At 43.3% G+C, this 25,488-nt stretch overlaps 1 protein-coding gene across 6 annotated transcripts in view; it reads left to right on the top strand.

Moving 5' to 3' along the window:
- Positions 1–15,759, top strand: part of itga7 (integrin subunit alpha 7) — an 81,629-nt gene extending 65,870 nt beyond the window's left edge. For 4 of the 6 annotated variants that reach the window (XM_031897160.1, XM_004911865.4, XM_012957793.3 and 1 more), the window contains exons 10-25: positions 24–119; positions 744–805; positions 1,356–1,525; positions 2,075–2,224; positions 2,433–2,548; positions 2,721–2,922; positions 3,353–3,436; positions 4,067–4,146; positions 5,950–6,027; positions 6,507–6,609; positions 7,221–7,403; positions 7,504–7,608; positions 10,190–10,303; positions 11,050–11,148; positions 11,647–11,772; positions 14,565–15,759. In XM_031897160.1, the coding sequence (XP_031753020.1) occupies positions 24–119; positions 744–805; positions 1,356–1,525; positions 2,075–2,224; positions 2,433–2,548; positions 2,721–2,922; positions 3,353–3,436; positions 4,067–4,146; positions 5,950–6,027; positions 6,507–6,609; positions 7,221–7,403; positions 7,504–7,608; positions 10,190–10,303; positions 11,050–11,148; positions 11,647–11,772; positions 14,565–14,738 (1,942 nt within the window). In that variant the 3' untranslated portion in view covers positions 14,739–15,759. Of the gene's footprint in view, positions 1–23; positions 120–743; positions 806–1,355; positions 1,526–2,074; positions 2,225–2,432; positions 2,549–2,720; positions 2,923–3,352; positions 3,437–4,066; positions 4,147–5,949; positions 6,028–6,506; positions 6,610–7,220; positions 7,404–7,503; positions 7,609–10,189; positions 10,304–11,049; positions 11,149–11,646; positions 11,773–13,096; positions 13,230–14,564 lie in introns of all 6 variants that reach the window. The other 2 variants (XM_012957794.3, XM_012957795.3) reach the window with 2 other exon arrangements.
- The last annotated feature ends 9,729 nt before the right edge of the window (positions 15,760–25,488 follow it).

Genomic DNA, 25,488 nt, shown 5'->3' with positions numbered 1-25,488 from the left:
TATTTAATCTGTATTATTTACAGGTCACGCACTGTCATTCATGTCCTGAAGGAAATCACTTTCACTCCACAAAATATTGACTTAGAGAATCAGAATTGCAAGCATGGCACTGGAATCTGGTGAGAACTGTATATTTAGTGTTTTTTTGGTTGGACATCCCAGCTTTTAACTACATTTTATGGTTCTTTCCCTTTATGGTCCAAAACTGAGTGAGCGAGTACTTCATGAGAGTACATAGTGCTGACAGTCTTGATTCATTGTATTCTTCCTTTTTTTTAGTCTTTCTTTTCCTTATATATTTGTCATCCAATGGAATCTGCATGTAATCATCATTCTGAAAATGAAATTGCATCTCTGCTGCTATCAGGGTCAGACTGGGGTGTGTGGGGCCCCCCATGGCTGCCACCCCAGGGGCCCCTGCATCCCACACATCCCCTAACCCCGCCACTGAGCATGCGTATCTCATAGCTAGATGCAGTCGGGGTAGTGAGGTCAGTGGGGGGGTGTTGGTGGGGATCAGGTCTGGGTCAGTAGGGCCCACTAGGGCTGGGGCCAACCAGGTTTTTTTCCCAGTATCCCTCAGGCCCAGTCCTGGTTGACTGCTATAGAAGTTGAATTAACCCAAACCTCTGTCACGTTTTTACTAATGATTGCCCATAAAGCAACCTTGGGGTAACCTGGGTCTACTCCCATAGCCTTTGTTTTATATGTTACAAATTCACTTTCTTTTCATTCATCTGCAGTGTGGAACTAAGAGCGTGTTTCAGTTACAGCGCTGTCCCTGCCAGTTATAACCCTCAAATCAGTAAGTATGGGGTTTTTACCATTGGAGATAACTAGTGCTTACTAGGACAACAATAGGACTGATGGCCTTAATCTTGGCCTAAGCCTAAACAGGGGGATAAAAACATTGGCATTCATAGGATTTCACATGGGAAAGGGGTGCAGATTGGAAGAAATAACAGTTTTTGAAATTCACAAAAAGGGATTGTCTGGGTGGTAAAAGTCACCAAAGAATATGAAAAACGAAGTGACTGCCAAAATACTGGAAAACAATTTGCATTAAGGGGAGACACATTTAGATTTAAGGGTTTTGCTAAACTGAAACAAAAATTAAATCATTTTAAAACCATTTTTTAGAAGATTTAAATGAACTGAAACAGAAGCAAAGCTGCTATGCTACTATAAGCTGATATGGAATCTTGTTCACAAAAGTAATTTAAAAAAAAAAAAAAATCTAAATGAGAGTGGATATTTCAATTCATGTTCTAATTGTCCGTATGTGTGTAAGCAGATGCACAGGCACACATTTCTATTAACACCATTTCCTCTCCAATCATATTTTGCCTTCACAGCTCTTAAATGTGTCTTTGAGGCTGAAGCAGACAGGAGACTTCAAGGAAAGTCAAGTCGAGTGATTTTCCTAAAGCGCCATTCTAGTGACTCAGAATCCCAACATACTAGCACCGTGGAGCTGCACAAGCAATCTGCCAGCCACTGTACAACTGCCAAATTCCAGCTACAGGTGACCGTCACATTGTGTTATGGATCTGCAGATTCAACTTTGCACAAAGTGCTGTAGTGCTTAGCAAATAGTGTTCTGCTAAAAGTGGTGCATCCCTAGGCCGCTTGCACCCCTGCACTCGCATTTCTTATGTGCTGGCATGCCCCCACGGCACTCTCACCACCTTCCGTTCAGTCCCCAGTGCAGACATGGTTAGCGGGTGGCATGGTGCCCCTAGATCTTTGCCGCACTAGGCCCGGGCCTTTGTGGTCTGCCCATAAATTCAGGCCTGGTTCTGCTTGCTCTGGATTGGGATTCTGCTGACAAGTCCCTTGTGATTGTTTTATTAGGAGTGTTCAGTATTTAGCATGGTACAAAAATGAAGTATTTGGTCAGTGGTGTATCTATATGCAACAGGGCCCCCCAGCAAAAACATCTTCAGGTCTGCCTCCTTTATAGTTCTGCAACTGGATTAGGTAGAACTCTAGTTAAGTGACATTTGGGTAATTCAGACAACCCTGCACGGAAGATCTAGACTAAAGAACAACCATGATTGTCCATTTCTTTTAGGAAGATATAAAAGACAAGCTTCGGCCCATTCCAGTGACACTGACCTACAACATACATGACGCACATCTCAGGGGTCATTCATCTGGGGACCTATTACCCCCCCTCATGCCAGTTCTGAGTGATGTGGAAAGAAACGTCTATACCACAGAGGTATGAGCAAACATACTATTACCCCCATATGTAATAAAGGGCATAATTTTTGCCCATAGTAACCAATAAGATTTTTGCTTTTAAAAAGCTGCTACGTTGCTTTGGGTAACTAGACCTGTAGCAAAGATTGCATCTTCTTTTGCATTCCCCACAAAATAAATTAAATTCTCTTTACTTTCTTAATTTTTCTTTACTTTCTTAATTTCAGGTTAATTTCCTCAAAGAAGGCTGTGGAGAAGACAAGATCTGTCAGAGTAACCTGCAGCTCAGCTATACCTTCTGTTCCCGTGTTGGCAACACTAACCAGTTTGTGCCACTGCCAGTGTACGTACAGGATCTGACCCCACCCTTTGACTAATGTATAGCATCATGAACGGTGGAAACCTGATTCTGCATATAACTAACTTCATGTAGCCACATTTGTGCTTATATATAAAAGGACATATTGTGCAATGCATCAGGCTTTTGTATCAAATTTTCTCTTCTTCCACTTCAGAGAAAATGAGGTTCCAGTGTTTTCTCTGACCGACCAGAAGGACCTTGCCATTAAGATTACTGTCACTAACTTGCCATCAGACCCCGAGAATGCAATGTTGGATGGAGACGATGCCCATGAAGCACAGCTGAGTGCGGTCTTTCCAGATACACTGTCCTACTCTGGTGTGCGGCAAGCCACTGACAGCTCAGGCGCATCTCCGGTATTCTGACTTCTGATATCACTCTTTCCCACAATGCCCCAAGTCATTATTATTTATATATAACACATAAAAGGACTATGTAACTTATTGATGTAACATGAATTGGAATGATTTCATAAAAACTTTCCAAAAATATTTTCCAAAAATATTTAAGTGAAATAATTTTTCTGATATACATAGAAACAGCCAGGGGGCAGTGTTAGATCTAATTTAGACCTTAGATTATCTTCTAATTTGGGACAGATCTGATGTCTTTGGTGCAACAAATTCCAGTTCGTCTGTGGCAGTAACACCAGCAAATCTGCCTGCATGCAATCCTTTGGAAATGTTTTCAATAGTCCTATTGGTACTAAAGAACATCTTGTATGTAGTGAATGCAGTGCTAATGAGGCCTCAAGGTTACTCACCTTCCTGTGTTTCTTCCCTTCAGGACAAGGAAATAGTCTGCATTTCCAATGTGAATGCTTCTGAGGCAACATGTGAACTCGGAAACCCTATGAAGCGGAATGCTGAGGTATTTGCAGCCTACTTGCCTTTATACATTTCTTCTTTAATCAGTTTATCTTCTCTAATTCAGTATTATTGTTGTTGGCTTTTCTTGATATTACTGAAAAAGGAAAGTAAGGTACATACAGCATATACATATATTAGTGTACAGAAGGAACCTACTAACAGACTTATTGTGGGTGTCTAAATTATGTAGTGTGAAAACTAACTCAAGCTGCCCTTGTTCTATCAATTGCCCATGCTCTAGACTTTTCTTAGAGAATATCTCTCAATTCCAGTGGTTCATTATGAGCTAAAAACTCTTTGTTCACGTTACTGGGATGTTTATTATAATCAGGGGTTTTGCCTGATCAGAGCAATGTCAGATTGCATGGAACAAGCACATTGATTACCATTTCTGTCCAGTTGTGCAGTTAGGGCTTTAGAAGACTGTCAGTTTGCACAAATGATTATATTGGCTGGCCATTTGAAGAAACAAAGCAACAGAAATGTCCATGTAACCTTTATATAGCCGTTATATTGCCCTTTTATTTTTAATTTAGATAACATCAAATGCTGTCTTCATTATCTCTGTGTCTATTAACTGCCTCTCTTTGCTTTGTTTGTGCAACCTCAATAGCTGGTTTCTATTTTACAGATAACTTTTTACCTGATAGTCAGCACCCCTGGAATTACTATAGAGACTACAGATTTGGAGGTGAAACTTGAACTGGCCACGTAAGGTTTTAATAATTCAAGTTATTTTCAGATGTGTGAGATTATAAAGTTTATGTTTGTATAGACTTTATAAAAAATGTACAATCATGTTTCAGAATATAATTTTTCAGTTTTAGGTGTTGTATTTACTTTAATTTTTAAGGATAAGAAAAAAATAAGCTTGGACAGTCAGTGTTCCACGGTGCCTGCTGAATTCTTAGATAAGATTATGTCAGTTACTAAAAAATCAGGGGACCTATTTATTAATGCTTGGGTGTAAGTGCTACAAAATCATTCCTCTTGTTGCTCTTTCTGAAATCCCTTGTATCCCGGCCATACCAGCATCATGTGCCATAGGCCAGATTGTAAGTACATTGCTCCTTTGATACTCTGACTATCAGCGCTCACGTGGGACAGGGGATGTTTATGTGCCAGCGAATAAGCCCTTAGTTACTTGCCTGTTTCCAGCAATGACCTGACAATTTCTTGATGAGTAGAATAATTACAGCCTAGAAACAGTTAAAAAATAGTATTGCTGAAAGCAAAGGCCTCACACATAATGTGTTTTACTCCAAAATCACTGGGCAGTTAGAGGGCCACAGGACATTACTTAATAACATCATTTTCCTTGAATATGAAGAATGAATAAATAGTCATACCAAGGGCATATCTTATTACTTTTGATTAGGGATACACCTAATAGGGCTATGAGAGTAAATGGGTGCCAAATATTTAAATGCTGATGGTATGTCCCTGGCTTCCTTTGATTTCCACATCTCATGTGCTCTAATTAAACTGCCACTTACTTCTATGGATTACCAGTTGGTGCAGGCTGCTGTATAGATCTAGTGCTGCTCAGCTCAGCCCATAGGGACCTTATGTCTGGATGTAGTTCCCAGCGCAAACTGATTAGCAATTCAGTAATTTTCACAGACTCCCCCTCTCTTGACTGAGGGCAGTGTTTATCTCTAGCCTGCCCATGCCCATACGCCCTGGAGTTTGATAGTCCTGCATTAATTCCAGCATAGGGCTCAATGGAGAACCTCTAATAATGTGTCATTTCTGTGATGAAGCACAACTTCATCAGGGCAAACTCCTCCCAAGCTCCATAGGGCAGATATGGCACAGAGCTGGCGTGCTATAAATGTATTATTATTAGACTTATCCTCCCAAAAGTACAGTCAAATGCATAATTACCCTCAAAGTGAATTAGACAAACCAAATTACAAATGAAAATCTGTCGACAGCCAAAATTACAAATGAAAATTCGTCGACAGCTTCGGAGATGTGTGGTGCTTGGGTGAGAAGCCTTTACCACAGGCCCAGATTGGATGTGGATTTTGGCAAGTGCCAGAGCTAGGGTTGCCACCTTTTGGTAGAAATCAGGGCAAGGGGGTGGTGACATCACTGGAACAGAGCAGTGATATCACAGGGTGGGGCAAGTGATGTCGGGGAGGGGTTGTGACATCACTGGGACTATGACACATCAATCAAGAAAAGTCCAGTCGCTTTTCCTAATTTGGAAAACTGGGCAAACAGTTTTGACATGGACAGCCCTTCTAAAAATGAGGCTGGCTGGGTCAAAACTGGACAGGTGGCCACCCTAGCCAGAGCAGCTGCTGCAAGATGCCATAAGCAGTCACTATTTATTTGGCTGGGGGAGGATTTAGAATCCCAGTCCAGACCTGCTTTACTGTCTGCTGCTTTCTTTTGACTTCCTTTAGCAATTGTGGCTCTTTATCCTGTATCCTACCCATTAACTTGCTATGTAATAAAAACTCAATCAGCAATTTATGTCACACTGAAGGGTCTTTGTCATTGTAGGATAAGTGAGCAGCCCAACTTGCCAAAAGTACAGGCCAGAGCCAAGGTGATCCTTGAACTTCCATTGTCTGTGTCTGGGTAAGTCCTCGTTCATGTGAGAAATAGTCGTTCTGTTTCTAGTAATACCCTATCTATTATCTATCACACTTCATAGCTGAAATAAAGAGCATTGTTAATCCATATTATTCTGTATTTCTTATGCTACAAAATGTTCTGTGGCACAGTGCAATGAGATTATATACACAGTATATGAACAGCAGGTTACAGATGGCCTACAGCAGGGATGCCGTATGTTTGCCTTTCTCTCATTTACTCCTACTCCTGTGCCAGTATCATTCTGTTAGATACAGGGTGCCACACCAGCAGGGCTGGGGGTTTATATCCCGCTGCTTGTAGTTAAGAACATTATATCATTTCTGTGCTATTTGCTGATGTCTGTGTTTCTGCTCTATATAATAGCACACAGCACTTACATCTGCCCTGGGGGGTATGCAGGTCTCTGTGTAATGCTTGGCTGGCATCTCTGTACCTGAGTGTCTTGGCTCGTTTTGTTGCAGGGTGGCAACTCCAAACAGACTGTATTACAGTGGGGAGGTGAAAGGTGAATCGGCCATGCGCACAGAGGAAGATGCGGGCAGCCCGATAGATATTGAAGTGACAGTAAGTTTATACATTATTTTTATGTACGTCTTTCCTATGCATTTTATCAACAACATTTGTTTTTTAATAAGCCCCCAATATTGTAAATATAGCTTCTAAATGCTGTGTTAAGGGAGAAAATTACCCATTAATACTGGGTTTGTCCTCTCTCAATTTATAGACAGTATAATATACATGCCTGCTGTACATAGAATATTCCTTATTTACTGTACATATTTACAGTTATGCACATGCATGGGAACTGCCCTATTGTATGCCTGCTTGGCTGAGGAAATCTCTAATAAAAACAATAACTTCCAATAATAACTTAATAATTTCCATTGCAGGCTTGGTCTCTTGTTTTATAAAGGTTTCTCTCACAGCCTCCTATCAGATGTGTAGCTTATGCAATCCACTCTTATATGCACCCCTTCAGTTCCATGTTAGGCAGCAAAAATGTATTTTAAGTTAAAATGCTTATTAAAGTAACTATCTCCTATCTACTTTAGCAAAACTATCTACCTTTAGGTTCAACCTTGTGACTTGCAGTTTGGCAAGCAAGAAGGTCCCATCATCTTACCTTCTGTATTGCATTCAGCTCTCCCTATGGTTTGTGTGTATTTGTTCCTCAGGTCTCCAGTATAGGGAAATCCTTACGCACCCTGGGTTCTGCCTTCCTGAACCTCATGTGGCCTCATGAAATGATGAATGGAAAGTGGCTTCTGTACCCAATGGCAATCCAGCTGAAGGAAAAGGAGCAGTCTAATCGCAGCATGGAATGTACCCCTATGAAAGCCATCAATCCCCTAAAACTGGTAGGCAAGACCCCTGTGTGGGCTTTAGTTTTTACAATATAGAGAGAAAGGCACCTAACTGATCTCTTCATTTCACATCACTTGGTTCCCTCATTCTCAGAACACAGTGGCAAGAGCTGCAAGTACAGTACAGACGGATCATACGCCGAGTTCTGCTAGTCGGTGGTCTCTAACGTACCCTGAAAAGAAAAAGGACATCATTCTGGTAAAGAGCACTCTTTGTGGAATTGCATGTTCTAATGGAATAGAAACAACTGGGGCATCATGGCTTGTGGATATTTGAGTTTTTATTTGCTGCTCATTTGATGATTCATGACAGGTAACCCAATAATTAGTGCTGGGTTAATCAATTGGGAATTCTTCTAAGTCCTTAAAGAGTGTGTGTATAAAAGGTAGAATACTAGCATATAACATAAGGGACAGATTGGGATCTGGGTAGATAAAAGTGACAGTTTAAAGAGGACCCCTAGGAGGAGATTTACTAATCCACGAACGGTCCAAAAGCGTCCGAATGCGTTTTTTCGTAATGATCTGTATTTTTGCGACTTTTTCATTGCCGTCGCAACTTTTTTGTGTGTCCCACAATTTTTTTGTTGCCGTTGCGACTTTTTTGTATATTTTCCGCAACTTTTTCGTCGCCGTCGCGAAAAAATCCGATTGGTTTTTCCGCCGTTTACTATCGCTCACTATGAAAAAATCGCGCCGGCGACTAAATAGTCACGCAAAATACAATAAAGTCGTGACGGCGATGGAAAAGTCGCGACAAATACGAAAAATCGCGACGGCGACGAAAAAGTCGCCAAATTTTCGTTTCCAAACCGATTTTTTCCCTTTCAGGATTCGGATTTGTGCATTAGTAAATCTTCCCCCTAGTGTTTGTATCTCCCACCACAAATATTGCTCTTCGTGTATTTCATATATATATATATACCGTATATACTCGAGTATAAGCCGATTCGAATATAAGCCGAGGTACCTAATTTTACCTAAGAAAACTGGAAAAACTTATTGACTCAAGTATAAGCCTAGGGGAAATGCAGCCTCTACTGCTAAGTTTCAATAATCAAATTATTTAATAAAAGGATACTCATAAGTGCTTACATGACTACCATATTAATAAACACAAGGTATGGGCTGGAAAATGAGGTGCTTCAGATTAGACAAATGTAATAACACAAGAGATTTTCCATCTGGGGAGTAGGAGGCACAAGAACAACTGATTCTATGGAGACCATAAGGGGTTATTTACAAATGCAGCCGCATGTGCAGTCACACTAAAATGGACACAAATATTGGGTGTATATTAAAGTTACTTGAATATACACTCCTTGCACTTCTCTATAGTTAAGTGCCATTGCATCCATCCTGCCTCTTCTGATGAGTTGTGCCCAAGCATGTCTATTTACACTGGTGAACCCCCAAGTTACCATCACCCTAAATGGTAACTCTAGGACTGCCACTGCAAGTTGTGTCAAAAAGCAGTCTTGCACCAATAGAATTAACTCCCTTTTAGAGATGTGCATTGGAAGTAATGGAAGCCAAACTGTAAGTATGTTAGCCATAACTTGGCACCCAATTTGTGAGCACAAAATGTGTTCATTGTGAGGCATTAGGCACACCTCTCTCTTCACTCCTTAAAATTGTGCTTTTCACACTGAACTGCATTTGTAAATGACGTTTTAAATTACCTTTTATTTCTATAAAGAGGAGGCAAAGGTCTTTCTGCCACATCATCCTTATTACTAGAGCTCTTCCACTTCCATCTCCCTAACACGCTGGACTCCATGTGCGCCGAAAGTTTGAGCGGCGCATAACCATGGAAACCGTACGTTCTATGCATACGGTCTATGCAATCAGTGTTACACTGCTGAAAGCAGGCGCGCGTCCTCCACACCGGCAAACGACGAGCAAGCGCACGTCAAGGAGCGCAGAGCGTAAACTACCGTATATACTCGAGTATAAGTCGAGGGTGCCTTTTTCAGCACATTATTGGTACTGAAAATCTCGGCTTATACTCGAGTATATACGGTATGTATTCATATATAGGTATATGTAGTTAACTTTTTTTTTTAGGAAAATGTAATATAAATCCTACTACTACAGAGCATATTGGAATTATATATCTATGTATGCATTAAGTGGTGTTTATATTCTCTGTTTGAGTTCCTATAAGGAAACATAAGAAGTAAAACAGCAAAGGGCTTGGCTAAAAAAATATCTTGCCAAATAACTTCAGCCTTTAGCGCCAGGAATAGGGTTGCCACCTTATGCCTTTAATACTGGCCACATATTGAATCAGCATCCTGCATGGCTAATTAGCAATTCATTTAGATACATGCTGAAGACTAAACTGATTTATGTGCAGCCATGCAGCATGCATCTAAATTAATTGCAAACTAGCCATGCAGAATGTTGATTCAATATGTGGCCGGTATTAAAGGGGTGAGGTGGCAACCCTAGCTGGGTATTGGCTTTTTTTGTGGGATCTGAAGTGCAGGTATACAGGCAGCCCTCATTAGTACATATAACATAGGTGCTAACTTACCCCTGCTTTCTGTGCAGTGCAGCATACTGGGCTTGTTTGATTCTAAAGAAAATGCTAAGATTTACTTGAAATATATGTGCTCCAAATAAATACATTTCCCCCAAACATTAGATTTATGGGAATACTTCACTCCAGGTGTTAAGATTTGTCACAATAAGGTGAACATGAAATGTAGATAGCAAAGAATTGTGACAGGGTACAAAGATTGTGTCATAAATTCTGTGTCTCCATTCTGTTTCAGGATTGTTCTCGAGGTACTGCCCGCTGTGTCGTCTTCCAGTGCCCACTCTATAGCTTTGACCAGCAGGTGGTGCTAAAAGTCCATGGGCGTCTCTGGAACAGCAGTTTATTGGAGGTAAAATCCCTGTAGGGCTTTATCTTTCTTCCTGCTTCATGCATCTTTCTGTGGCACTTTGATGGTTACACTAAGTGGCAGGTTTATCAAAAATTGTTAAGACAACTCGATTTAATTCAGTTGTTAGCGTCAAGGACAAAAAGTAGTCATGACAGAGAGCATTTTATATATACAGTTACTATTTTATTAAAATATGTTTACAAATTGGTTAGAGTTTCGATTGGTGTCTATTGTGTCTAGATATCAAATCCCACAATCCCCTGCACTCATAATGTCAATAAGAAAAGGAACATCACAGTGCAATGCATTGTCAAAGCCGGATTTGTAATTACAGCACCCAGAGGCCGCCCCCATATTGATATTGTACATTTCTGATTGGGTGCAATGCCTTAATGACCTGGGGAAGATTTCTACAGTGTTCATAAATGAGCAATACAGCAACAATATAAGTAAAATCACATCTAATAAGTTTAGGCTGGTCAGTGTTATCCAAGTTAGGGGATGCTGATGCCTTTCTGAAAATTCTTTTATGAATTACATAATTTGCCATGTGTGGGTAAGAGCTGTGTTTCTATCGTTTCTCGAGCTAATGGTATGATGATGCAGTGGCCTTTTTCTTATGTACGTTTCTGATGCTTCTAAAATTGAAGGACCATACTAATGTAGGCAAGTCCTACTCTGCAGAGAAGAGTATAAAATATTTTTGCTTTACCATATGCCCTTTGTTGCCATGTTTTCTTCTCCAGGAATACCCATCTGTTAGTTCCTTGGAATTGGTTGTCAGAGCAAACATTACTGTAAAATCCTCTATCAAGAACCTGGTTCTGAGAGATGCCACCACACAGGTATCAACAGATTTCTCTTTATACTCCCACCTCTTCTGCTTTGAACTTGTAAACCTGACCCACCAACATATATTTCTTTATTTTCTGCCCATGATAAGTTATATCATAGATGAAAAATGATATGTCCCTCAAATTATTTCTTTTCTCCATATAAATCACCCCTAATTCTTACCTTATCCATAATAAGGCAAAACCAAATCTATGTCCAGTTTGCGTTTGCATCAGAGAGGGAAGAAATGAATGATCTACAAGTTAGGGGACAGAAGGGGGGACACCTATGTGCCTCAACCTGCCCTTGTTATGTTTTGTGTCACCACTGACAGTTTGGGTAAACCTCCTGAACTAATACATGTGAATCCTGCAGCATTCCCTGTAACCAAAATATATCCAAGTAAGCACAAACATATTCGGATATTAGCAGTTGCTTCTTGTAGCTGATCAGAAACAAGGTTAATAGTACAACTGGCTCTATTTTGGTGCTATTTTTTGTCCCCTTAGATTAATGTGATGCTGTATTCAGACTATGGAGTGGCTGCTCTTGGAGGCATACCCTGGTGGATTATCCTTATTGCAGTGCTGGCTGGAATACTGCTGCTCGCTCTTCTTGTTTTCATCTTATGGAAGGTAATGTATGGATCCTCATTAATAAACTGTTACATTGCTATATAAATATGGCTGAGTTACCAAATGGACTTTTCCTCTAATTACCATTTGTCTTCCATAATGTATTTTACCTTTTCCATTTATCTCTGGTTATGGCTTATACCTCTCCTCTCTTACACAACCAATGGTTTCTCTTTTCATCATGCTGTTTTATATCTCCTCTATATTTTCTCCTATTATTTTTGGGGGGTCGGCCTGCTTTGAATGTTGAGTCACTGTTTTATCACCTAACAAATGTATTTCCCATTTTTTTCCCCCACTGCAACATTGGTTTCCATGTTAGTCCTTGACATCTGTTATATTATTGCCTCAAACTTGTTTTTGTATCTCACTCTATATACCCAGTTATAGGATATCATGAAACACAAACCCTTGCAGAAGTCACATTCAGTAAAGAGGAGGATATAAATAGCATGGATAATCAATAGGGGCTTTAGGTAGGAAAGAAATGAAATTAAAAGCATCAGCCAGGAATGCTTACAAGATTAATGGGACAATAAAAGAAATAAAAAGGGGGAAATGAGAAGAAAAAACAAAATTAAATAAAGGGGGGAAGAAAAAAAGCCAAATATAATAATTTAACAGCCAACAGAGAAGGAAAAAAGTTTCCATAAAACACAGATTACTATTAGTAGTTTAATTGTTAGTTAGTAGTAATTAGTATAATGTCACTAGGGATGCACCAAATCTACTATTTTGTGAAAATACTATTTTATAGTCGAAAGAAATCCAAATCCTCTTTTGCATATGCAAATTAGGCTACAAAAAGGCGTGTATGTGACGAAAAATCCTGTGATTTGAAGGATTCGATTCCGTTGGGCCAGTCACTTGGATTCGGCCAAACCCAAACCCTGCTGAAAAAGGCCGAATCTTGGCTAAATCCCAAACTAAATCCTGGATTCGGTGCATCCCTAATAGTCACAGGCAGACCAACGACACATGGGGTTTAAAGGGGAAATTAAAGTTACACTTTCTGTAGCTCAGTTGACCCCAGGACTTGGTTGTACTGACAGACACATTTTTTAGAAAGGGTTGGATGCCTTTTTAGTAAGTGTACCAGTATAAAACCTTAGTGCCCAGGGTTGATGTAGTGACTGGTCTGAGTGACATTGGGGAGTGAAGAAGGAACTTTCCTTTGCACTTTTTTCCTTCCAGCAAAATGTCTGTTTCTGAACACATTTCAGCCATTCAGTGAGCATTTACCTATGTACCTACTGATGTTCTTCTGTGAGTTAGAAGTGGCATGCATACATAGCACAATTTCACAACTTTTCTCGACTTCCAGTGTGGTTTCTTCAAGAGGAGCACAGCACAGGCCAAGTACACTACAAACTACTACCGGGCTCACCTGGGGGTACAGCCCTCCGAGGCAGCAGACAGGCAGGCAGAGGATGAGGCCTAGCTGGTAACACCAGCACGTGTGTTGTTTAAGCTACATACTAATAGTCTTATGTTTTTATTAAAGGGGTAGTAAAAGGTCATTCACCTTTAAGTTAACTTCCAGCGACTGGATAGATTGTGTTACCTTCAATACAAATTCAGTTTGTAAATCAAAGGAAGAACTAAGCTCCCCACCCTCTGTTTTTAACCAATATCCCCCTCCACATACAACAAGTCCCCTTCCCTAACTGCATATCTAGCTATGTGGAGGCCCCTACACTGGCCGTGCCATGTCTGGGTGCTGCCTCCCTAGCACAGTGAGCCAACCAGGTACATGCACAGTGGGATTATGAACTCCTGGGAGACAGACACTTGATGCAGCTGCAGCGCTGCGATTGAGGATACAAAATTAACTCCAATTTAAAATTATCTTAGAATTTCCTTGTTTACATCATACTAGAAGTTAATTTTAAGGTGAACTGAATTACCCTTCAAGTGGTTTTGCTTAACCCGATATTGTAATATGATTGGTGGCACACAATATATTGCATGGTCAGACTATATGAGAAGAACTAAGGCCTGTTACCATACTAGCATTCATTAACAGCAAACAGGTGAGACAGTGTGGCATGTTTATATTCTCTGCAGTCTGTGCAAATATAATATATCATATAAAGGATATGTGAACTAAAAGCCTGCACTATTGAAAACCTAAAGGGATATTTGTTTGGTATTTGTGTCTTTTTTGATGTGCAGTGTTATTCTGTCATTTCTATGTGGTCATTTTGGCTAACTGGCTAGTGTTGGCTGAAAATGAATTTCCTGAAAAAAGATCTCGCTCTGCTCGATAGGATCTGTGGAAGGAATGCAGCAGTAGTGTTTACAGTTCCATCTTGTATATTGCACAGTAAATATATATTAGTGCGCATAAATATGTTATAACATCATAGGCTTATTTATTAAATGATTCAAGTGTAAGTCCTGCATCCACTAATAAGTAATAATAAACCTTCTGCTCTGGCTTGTGTGGGCATCTGTCAGCTATTTCTATGCTTCTTTGTCTTACTTCCACCATCATTTTCCAGTACTGTGCATAAAAAAATATATATATATACATACATATATTTATTTGTATATATAAAATAGTCCATAGGGTGCACACCATTTGCAGTAACAAAACCTGGGTGTTAGTACCAAAAAAAAAAATGTACTGGAACAAGAATTAAAGAATCCTAGGAGTGCTGCCCTTGTTCCAGTGTATTTATATACTGTATATATATATATTTATTATTTTTTTTTAATATTTGTTGCTATGCTTTAGGACTTCTTTATTTTATTTCCACATCCTCCTCACATTTCTTATTTCTTCCTAGTGTGGCTTTTTCAAGAGGAAACGCCTTCAAGAAGAGAAGCTGCCACAGCACCATGCCGTGAAGATCCCAAGGGAAGAGAGACCAATGGTGCGGGAGGAGAAGACAGGGACCATTAAGAAAAAAGACTGGGTGACAAACTGGAGTGAAGATGGCACAGTGCAGAACTCCTCATAACCTTCCCTGCACTCCCCCCCCACCCCCCTTCCCACAGACTCTCTGATTCTTTCTATGAACTTGGGGCAAGATGGCTGAATCCCTCTAATTTTGGAGGTGTTTCCTATAGTTTATTTTATTGCTGTTTTGTATATAAAGAAGTTACTGTAACCGGAAACGTTTCATCCTCAGCCTGTGCTCTGGCGCTTAACCCCTTCAGCTTCAGGGGGCCACTGCTGTGGCATCGGCACATTACAGGGGTTGGAGTGAATTGGCTTCTGAGCAAAAGACAATATTTCAAAACATATCCTCTTTTGTTGGATTTCACAAAAACCAAAAGCACTGAGGCTTATTCAAGATGGCACCAAAAAACGGCTCCACTAGAAATAGTGAGTACAGTCTAAGGCGACTAATAATGAATAGAGGAGATACATTTCAGAGGTGAATTCAGAGGCAACTGGAGAACCATCCAATTCACATCCAGCAAGGAATTCAAATGACTTATTGACAAACTATTCTTTGGACCTCAGCAAGTGTTCCAAACCTTGACAGCCATGGTGCTGAATTAAGAATCCAGGGAGTCATTTTTGTTCCTCCTACAGTGATCTTCAGCTTTGATCACCTATAGCTGGCCAATTAAAAAGAAAGAATATTGCATTATAGGGAGCCACTGGGACACCATTGTGAATGAGGCAAGGTACATTTACTGCTGGAAGATGCACCCCCTTAGTTTTAAGTCAGTGCACAAACTGCATGCAGGGCTCAGCTTTGTGCTTTCTGTCAGTTGTTGTATAATAATTATGGGAAGTTCGTTTCCACATATGAACAGCTCTGCTCTGCTCATTGTAATTGCCCCATGTTTCTTTTTCTATGAAATCACTTGCCTTAGTGAATGACCACTTTGAAAACCTTAAAAACCCACAATGCAATGTTCCCTTAATGAGCAAACAGTGGCCTTGTTTCCAAAGAAAGTGCATTTATTTATAATGATTTTTTTTTGTTTCTTCTGCAATAAAGGCACCAGGGCCTCTATTTTAATTATTTTAAAGCCTTTTATTATTGAAAAAAATGTGTCTTTCAACAAGTGTTTTTGGGATCCAGAATGCATCTGGAATGTGCACATTCACATAATACTTGGTAGTTCCATAGGCTCTAAGCACTTCCTCACTCAAAGGCTGATTATACTGTGTGGGTAGAATAAGTGTAGGGGTTGGGGCAAAGATAAGTAACTACTACCCTTTGTGCCACGCAGAATGGGACAATCTCGCCCCCTAGGCCTAGCATTTATTCTGATTTAATTGCTTAGAGAACAAAGTCACTTCTACTTTATATGTGTTAGGAGTGATTATAGTTAGATGTTTAGGGGCAGGTTACATTGAGAAATATTGTTGGATACTGGTATGCAAAAGGCTAAAAGTACTTTCACTAATGCAAGGATCTTGACTGGTAAAATATTCAAGCTTCAGTTAATGGAAATGGAAGAGCAATATAATGTTATTGGCATTACTGATACGTGGTTGAATGAGTCACATAACTGGGCTTTACCATGCTTTAAATGGGTTTATGTTGGTATGTTACATAGTAACACAGTAAGTTAGGCTGAAAACGCCCATCACGTTCAACCATAATGCCTATATATAACCTGCCTAACTGCTAGTTGATCCAGAGGAAGGGAAAAAAGCCATCTGAAGCCTCTCTAATTTCCCTCAGAGGGGAAAAATTCCTTCCTGACTCCAAGATGGCAATCGGACCAGTCCCTGGATCAACTTGTACTAAGAGCTATCTCCCATAACCCTGTATTCCCTCACTTGTACTGAGAGCAGTCTCCCCTACCCCTGTATTCCCTCACTTGTACTGAGAGCTATCTCCCCTACCCCTGTATTCCCTCACTTGTACTGAGAGCTATCTCCCCTACCCCTGTATTCCCTCACTTGTACTGAGAGCTATCTCCCCTACCCCTGTATTCCCTCACTTGTACTGAGAGCTATCCCCCCTACCCCTGTATTCCCTCACTTGTACTGAGAGCTATCTCCCCTACCCCTGTATTCCCTCACTTGTACTGAGAGCTATCTCCCATACCCCTGTATTCCCTCACTTGTACTGAGAGCTATCTCCCCTACCCCTGTATTCCCTCACTTGTACTGAGAGCTATCCCCCCTACCCCTGTATTCCCTCACTTGTACTGAGAGCTATCTCCCCTACCCCTGTATTCCCTCACTTGTACTGAGAGCTATCTCCCTACCCCTGTATTCCCTCACTTGTACTGAGAGCTATCTCCCATACCCCTGTATTCCCTCACTTGTACTGAGAGCTATCTCCCCTACCCCTGTATTCCCTCACTTGTACTGAGAGCTATCTCCCATACCCCTGTATTCCCTCACTTGTACTGAGAGATATCTCCCATACCCCTGTATTCCCTCACTTGTACTGAGAGCTATCTCCCCTACCCCTGTATTCCCTCACTTGTACTGAGAGCTATCTCCCCTACCCCTGTATTCCCTCACTTGTACTGAGAGCTATCTCCCCTACCCCTGTATTCCCTCACTTGTACTGAGAGCTATCTCCCCTACCCCTGTATTCCCTCACTTGTACTGAGAGCTATCTCCCCTACCCCTGTATTCCCTCACTTGTACTGAGAGCTATCTCCCATAACCCTGTATTCCCTCACTTGTACTGAGAGCTATCTCCCATAACCCTGTATTCCCTCACTTGTACTGAGAGCTATCTCCCATAACCCTGTATTCCCTCACTTGTACTGAGAGCTATCTCCCATAACCCTGTATTCCCTCACTTGTACTGAGAGCTATCTCCCATACTCCTGTATTCCCTCACTTGTACTGAGAGCTATCTCCCCTACCCCTGTATTCCCTCACTTGTACTGAGAGCTATCTCCCCTACCCCTGTATTCCCTCACTTGTACTGAGAGCTATCTCCCATACCCCTGTATTCCCTCACTTGTACTGAGAGCTATCTCCCATACCCCTGTATTCCCTCACTTGTACTAAGAGCTATCTCCCCTACCCCTGTATTCCCTCACTTGTACTGAGAGCTATCTCCCATACCCCTGTATTCCCTCACTTGTACTGAGAGCTATCTCCCATACCCCTGTATTCCCTCACTTGTACTGAGAGCTATCTCCCCTACCCCTGTATTCCCTCACTTGTACTGAGAGCTATCTCCCATACCCCTGTATTCCCTCACTTGTACTGAGAGCTATCTCCCATACCCCTGTATTCCCTCACTTGTACTGAGAGCTATCTCCCCTACCCCTGTATTCCCTCACTTGTACTGAGAGCTATCCCCCCTACCCCTGTATTCCCTCACTTGTACTGAGAGCTATCTCCCCTACCCCTGTATTCCCTCACTTGTACTGAGAGCTATCTCCCCTACCCCTGTATTCCCTCACTTGTACTGAGAGCTATCTCCCCTACCCCTGTATTCCCTCACTTGTACTGAGAGCTATCTCCCATACCCCTGTATTCCCTCACTTGTACTGAGAGCTATCTCCCATACTCCTGTATTCCCTCACTTGTACTGAGAGCTATCTCCCCTACCCCTGTATTCCCTCACTTGTACTGAGAGCTATCTCCCCTACCCCTGTATTCCCTCACTTGTACTGAGAGTTATCTCCCCTACCCCTGTATTCCCTCACTTGTACTGAGAGCTATCCCCCCTACCCCTCTATTCCCTCACTTGTACTGAGAGCTATCTCCCCTACCCCTGTATTCCCTCACTTGTACTGAGAGCTATCTCCCATACCCCTGTATTCCCTCACTTGTACTGAGAGCTATCTCCCATAACCCTGTATTCCCTCACTTGTACTGAGAGCTATCTCCCCTACCCCTGTATTCCCTCACTTGTACTGAGAGTTATCTCCCCTACCCCTGTATTCCCTCACTTGTACTGAGAGCTATCTCCCCTACCCCTCTATTCCCTCACTTGTACTGAGAGCTATCTCCCCTACCCCTGTATTCCCTCACTTGTACTGAGAGTTATCTCCCCTACCCCTGTATTCCCTCACTTGTACTGAGAGCTATCTCCCCTACCCCTGTATTCCCTCACTTGTACTGAGAGCTATCTCCCCTACCCCTGTATTCCCTCACTTGTACTGAGAGTTATCTCCCCTACCCCTGTATTCCCTCACTTGTACTGAGAGCTATCCCCCCTACCCCTCTATTCCCTCACTTGTACTGAGAGCTATCTCCCCTACCCCTGTATTCCCTCACTTGTACTGAGAGCTATCTCCCATACCCCTGTATTCCCTCACTTGTACTGAGAGCTATCTCCCATAACCCTGTATTCCCTCACTTGTACTGAGAGCTATCTCCCCTACCCCTGTATTCCCTCACTTGTACTGAGAGCTATCTCCCCTACCCCTGTATTCCCTCACTTGTACTGAGAGCTATCTCCCCTACCCCTGTATTCCCTCACTTGTACTGAGAGCTATCTCCCATACCCCTGTATTCCCTCACCTGTAATGAGAGCTATCTCCCATACCCCTGTATTCCCTCACTTGTACTGAGATATCTCCCCTACCCCTGTATTCCCTCACTTGTACTGAGAGCTATCTCCCATACCCCTGTATTCCCTCACTTGTACTGAGAGCTATCTCTCATACCCCTGTATTCCCTCACTTGTACTAAGAGCTATCTCCCATACTCCTGTATTCCCTCACTTGTACTGAGAGCTATCTCCCCTACCCCTGTATTCCCTCACTTGTACTGAGAGCTATCTCCCCTACCCCTGTATTCCCTCACTTGTACTGAGAGCTATCTCCCCTACCCCTGTATTCCCTCACTTGTACTGAGAGCTATCTCCCCTACCCCTGTCTTCCCTCACTTGTACTGAGAGCTATCTCCCCTACCCCTGTATTCCCTCACTTGTACTGAGAGCTATCTCCCATACCCCTGTATTCCCTCACCTGTAATGAGAGCTATCTCCCATACCCCTGTATTCCCTCACTTGTACTGAGAGCTATCTCCCCTACCCCTGTATTCCCTCACTTGTACTGAGAGCTATCTCCCATACCCCTGTATTCCCTCACTTGTACTGAGAGCTATCCCCCCTACCCCTGTATTCCTTCACTTGTACTGAGAGCTATCTCCCCTACCCTGTATTCCCTCACTTGTACTGAGAGCTATCTCCCCTACCCCTGTATTCCCTCACTTGTACTGAGAGCTATCTCCCCTACCCCTGTATTCCCTCACTTGTACTGAGAGCTATCTCCCATACCCCTGTATTCCCTCACTTGTACTGAGAGCTATCTCCCATACTCCTGTATTCCCTCACTTGTACTGAGAGCTATCTCCCCTACCCCTGTATTCCCTCACTTGTACTGAGAGCTATCTCCCTACCCTGTATTCCCTCACTTGTACTGAGAGCTATCTCCCCTACCCCTGTATTCCCTCACTTGTACTGAGAGCTATCTCCCCTACCCCTGTATTCCCTCACTTGTACTGAGAGCTATCTCCCTACCCTGTATTCCCTCACTTGTACTGAGAGCTATCTCCCATACCCCTGTATTCCCTCACTTGTACTAAGAGCTATCTCCCCTACCCCTGTATTCCCTCACTTGTACTGAGAGCTATCTCCCATACCCCTGTATTCCCTCACTTGTACTGAGAGCTATCTCCCATAACCCTGTATTCCCTCACTTGTACTGAGAGCTATCTCCCCTACCCCTGTATTCCCTCACTTGTACTGAGAGCTATCTCCCATAACCCTGTATTCACTAAGAGCTATCTCCCCTACCCCTGTATTCCCTCACTTGTACTGAGAGCTATCTCCCCTACCCCTGTATTCCCTCACTTGTACTGAGAGCTATCTCCCCTACCCCTGTATTCCCTCACTTGTACTGAGAGCTATCTCCCATACCCTGTATTCCCTCACCTGTAATGAGAGCTATCTCCCATACCCCTGTATTCCCTCACTTGTACTGAGAGCTATCTCCCCTACCCCTGTATTCCCTCACTTGTACTGAGAGTTATCTCCCCTACCCCTGTATTCCCTCACTTGTACTGAGAGCTATCTCCCCTACCCCTCTATTCCCTCACTTGTACTGAGAGCTTATCCCCCCTACCCCTCTATTCCCTCACTTGTACTGAGAGCTATCTCCCCTACCCCTGTATTCCCTCACTTGTACTGAGAGCTATCTCCCATACCCCTGTATTCCCTCACTTGTACTGAGAGCTATCTCCCATAACCCTGTATTCCCTCACTTGTACTGAGAGCTATCTCCCCTACCCCTGTATTCCCTCACTTGTACTGAGAGCTATCTCCCCTACCCCTGTATTCCCTCACTTGTACTGAGAGCTATCTCCCCTACCCCTGTATTCCCTCACTTGTACTGAGAGCTATCTCCCATACCCCTGTATTCCCTCACCTGTAATGAGAGCTATCTCCCATACCCCTGTATTCCCTCACTTGTACTGAGATATCTCCCCTACCCCTGTATTCCCTCACTTGTACTGAGAGCTATCTCCCATACCCCTGTATTCCCTCACTTGTACTGAGAGCTATCTCTCATACCCCTGTATTCCCTCACTTGTACTAAGAGCTATCTCCCATACTCCTGTATTCCCTCACTTGTACTGAGAGCTATCTCCCCTACCCCTGTATTCCCTCACTTGTACTGAGAGCTATCTCCCCTACCCCTGTATTCCCTCACTTGTACTGAGAGCTATCTCCCCTACCCCTGTATTCCCTCACTTGTACTGAGAGCTATCTCCCCTACCCCTGTCTTCCCTCACTTGTACTGAGAGCTATCTCCCCTACCCCTGTATTCCCTCACTTGTACTGAGAGCTATCTCCCATACCCCTGTATTCCCTCACCTGTAATGAGAGCTATCTCCCATACCCCTGTATTCCCTCACTTGTACTGAGAGCTATCTCCCCTACCCCTGTATTCCCTCACTTGTACTGAGAGCTATCTCCCATACCCCTGTATTCCCTCACTTGTACTGAGAGCTATCCCCCCTACCCCTGTATTCCTTCACTTGTACTGAGAGCTATCTCCCCTACCCCTGTATTCCCTCACTTGTACTGAGAGCTATCTCCCCTACCCCTGTATTCCCTCACTTGTACTGAGAGCTATCTCCCCTACCCCTGTATTCCCTCACTTGTACTGAGAGCTATCTCCCATACCCCTGTATTCCCTCACTTGTACTGAGAGCTATCTCCCATACTCCTGTATTCCCTCACTTGTACTGAGAGCTATCTCCCCTACCCCTGTATTCCCTCACTTGTACTGAGAGCTATCTCCCCTACCCCTGTATTCCCTCACTTGTACTGAGAGCTATCTCCCCTACCCCTGTATTCCCTCACTTGTACTGAGAGCTATCTCCCCTACCCCTGTATTCCCTCACTTGTACTGAGAGCTATCTCCCATACCCCTGTATTCCCTCACTTGTACTAAGAGCTATCTCCCCTACCCCTGTATTCCCTCACTTGTACTGAGAGCTATCTCCCATACCCCTGTATTCCCTCACTTATACTGAGAGCTATCTCCCATAACCCTGTATTCCCTCACTTGTACTGAGAGCTATCTCCCCTACCCCTGTATTCCCTCACTTGTACTGAGAGCTATCTCCCATAACCCTGTATTCACTAAGAGCTATCTCCCCTACCCCTGTATTCCCTCACTTGTACTGAGAGCTATCTCCCCTACCCCTGTATTCCCTCACTTGTACTGAGAGCTATCTCCCCTACCCCTGTATTCCCTCACTTGTACTGAGAGCTATCTCCCATACCCCTGTATTCCCTCACCTGTAATGAGAGCTATCTCCCATACCCCTGTATTCCCTCACTTGTACTGAGAGCTATCTCTCATACCCCTGTATTCCCTCACTTGTACTAAGAGCTATCTCCCATAACCCTGTATTCCCTCACTTGTACTGAGAGCTATCTCCCCTACCCCTGTATTCCCTCACTTGTACTGAGAGCTATCTCCCATACCCCTGTATTCCCTCACTTGTACTGAGAGCTATCTCCCATAACCCTGTATTCCCTCACTTGTACTGAGAGCTATCTCCCATAACCCTGTATTCCCTCACTTGTACTGAGAGCTATCTCCCATACCCCTGTATTCCCTCACTTGTACTGAGAGCTATCTCCCATAACCCTGTATTCCCTCACTTGTACTGAGAGCTATCTCCCCTACCCCTGTATTCCCTCACTTGTACTGAGAGCTATCTCCCCTTCCCCTGTATTCCCTCACTTGTACTGAGAGCTATCTCCCATAACCCTGTATTCCCTCACTTGTACTGAGAGCTATCTCCCCTATCCCTGTATTCCCTCACTTGTACTGAGAGCTATCTCCCCTACCCCTGTATTCCCTCACTTATACTGAGAGCTATCTCCCATACCCCTGTATTCCCTCACTTGTACTGAGAGCTATCTCTCATACCCCTGTATTCCCTCACTTGTACTGTGAGCTATCTCCCATACCCCTGTATTCCCTCACTTGTACTGAGAGCTATCTCCCATAACCCTGTATTCCCTCACTTGTACTGAGAGCTATCTCCCATACCCCTGTATTCCCTCACTTGTACTGAGAGCTATCTCCCATAACCCTGTATTCCCTCACTTGTACTGAGAGCTATCTCCCATACCCCTGTATTCCCTCACTTGTACTGAGAGCTATCTCCCCTACCCCTGTATTCCCTCACTTGTACTGAGAGCTATCTCCCATACCCCTGTATTCCCTCACTTGTACTGAGAGCTATCTCCCATAACCCTGTATTCCCTCACTTGTACTGAGAGCTATCTCCCATACCCCTGTATTCCCTCACTTGTACTGAGAGCTATCTCCCCTACCCCTGTATTCCCTCACTTGTACTGAGAGCTATCTCCCATAACCCTGTATTCCCTCACTTGTACTGAGAGCTATCTCCCATAACCCTGTATTCCCTCACTTGTACTGAGAGCTATCTCCCAAAACCCTGTATTCCCTCACTTGTACTGAGAGCTATCTCCCATAACCCTGTATTCACTAAGAGCTATCTCCCCTACCCCTGTATTCCCTCACTTGTACTGAGAGCTATCTCCCCTACCCCTGTATTCCCTCACTTGTACTGAGAACTATCTCCCATAACCCTGTATTCCCTCACTTGTACTGAGAGCTATCTCCCATAACCCTGCATTCCCTCACTTGTACTAAGAGCTATCTCCCATAACCCTGCATTCCCTCACTTGTACTAAGAGCTATCTCCCATACCCCTGTATTCCCTCACTTGTACTAAGAGCTATCTCCCATACCCCTGTATTCCCTCACTTGTACTGAGAGCTATCTCCCATACCCCTGTATTCCCTCACTTGTACTGAGAGCTATCTCCCCTACCCCTGTATTCCCTCACTTGTACTGAGAGCTATCTCCCATACCCCTGTATTCCCTCACTTGTACTGAGAGCTATCTCCCCTACCCCTGTATTCCCTCACTTGTACTGAGAGCTATCTCCCATACCCCTGTATTCTCTCACTTGTACTGAGAGCTATCTCCCATACCCCTGTATTCCCTCACTTGTACTGAGAGCTATCTCCCCTACCCCTGTATTCCCTCACTTGTACTGAGAGCTATCTCCCATAACCCTGTATTCCCTCACTTGTACTGAGAGCTATCTCCCATACCCCTGTATTCCCTCACTTGTACTGAGAGCTATCTCCCCTACCCCTGTATTCCCTCACTTGTACTGAGAGCTATCTCCCATAACCCTGTATTCACTAAGAGCTATCTCCCCTACCCCTGTATTCCCTCACTTGTACTGAGAGCTATCTCCCCTACCCCTGTATTCCCTCACTTGTACTGAGAGCTATCTCCCCTACCCCTGTATTCCCTCACTTGTACTGAGAGCTATCTCCCATACCCCTGTATTCCCTCACCTGTAATGAGAGCTATCTCCCATACCCCTGTATTCCCTCACTTGTACTGAGAGCTATCTCTCATACCCCTGTATTCCCTCACTTGTACTGAGAGCTATCTCCCCTACCCCTGTATTCCCTCACTTGTACTGAGAGCTATCTCCCATACCCCTGTATTCCCTCACTTGTACTGAGAGCTATCTCCCATAACCCTGTATTCCCTCACTTGTACTGAGAGCTATCTCCCATAACCCTGTATTCCCTCACTTGTACTGAGAGCTATCTCCCCTACCCCTGTATTCCCTCACTTGTACTGAGAGCTATCTCCCATACCCCTGTATTCCCTCACTTGTACTGAGAGCTATCTCCCCTACCCCTGTATTCCCTCACTTGTACTGAGAGCTATCTCCCCTTCCCCTGTATTCCCTCACTTGTACTGAGAGCTATCTCCCATAACCCTGTATTCCCTCACTTGTACTGAGAGCTATCTCCCCTACCCCTGTATTCCCTCACTTATACTGAGAGCTATCTCCCATACCCCTGTATTCCCTCACTTGTACTGAGAGCTATCTCCCATAACCCTGTATTCCCTCACTTGTACTGAGAGCTATCTCCCATAACCCTGTATTCCCTCACTTGTACTGAGAGCTATCTCCCATAACCCTGTATTCACTAAGAGCTATCTCCCCTACCCCTGTATTCCCTCACTTGTACTGAGAGCTATCTCCCCTACCCCTGTATTCCCTCACTTGTACTGAGAGCTATCTCCCATAACCCTGTATTCCCTCACTTGTACTGAGAGCTATCTCCCATAACCCTGCATTCCCTCACTTGTACTAAGAGCTATCTCCCATAACCCTGCATTCCCTCACTTGTACTAAGAGCTATCTCCCATACCCCTGTATTCCCTCACTTG

Source organism: Xenopus tropicalis, chromosome 2 (genome assembly GCF_000004195.4).
Source record: "Xenopus tropicalis strain Nigerian chromosome 2, UCB_Xtro_10.0, whole genome shotgun sequence".
Classification (NCBI taxonomy): domain Eukaryota; kingdom Metazoa; phylum Chordata; class Amphibia; order Anura; family Pipidae; genus Xenopus; species Xenopus tropicalis.
The sequence above is the reverse complement of the archived record's forward strand: the minus strand, read 5'-3'. Positions and strand labels throughout refer to the sequence as shown.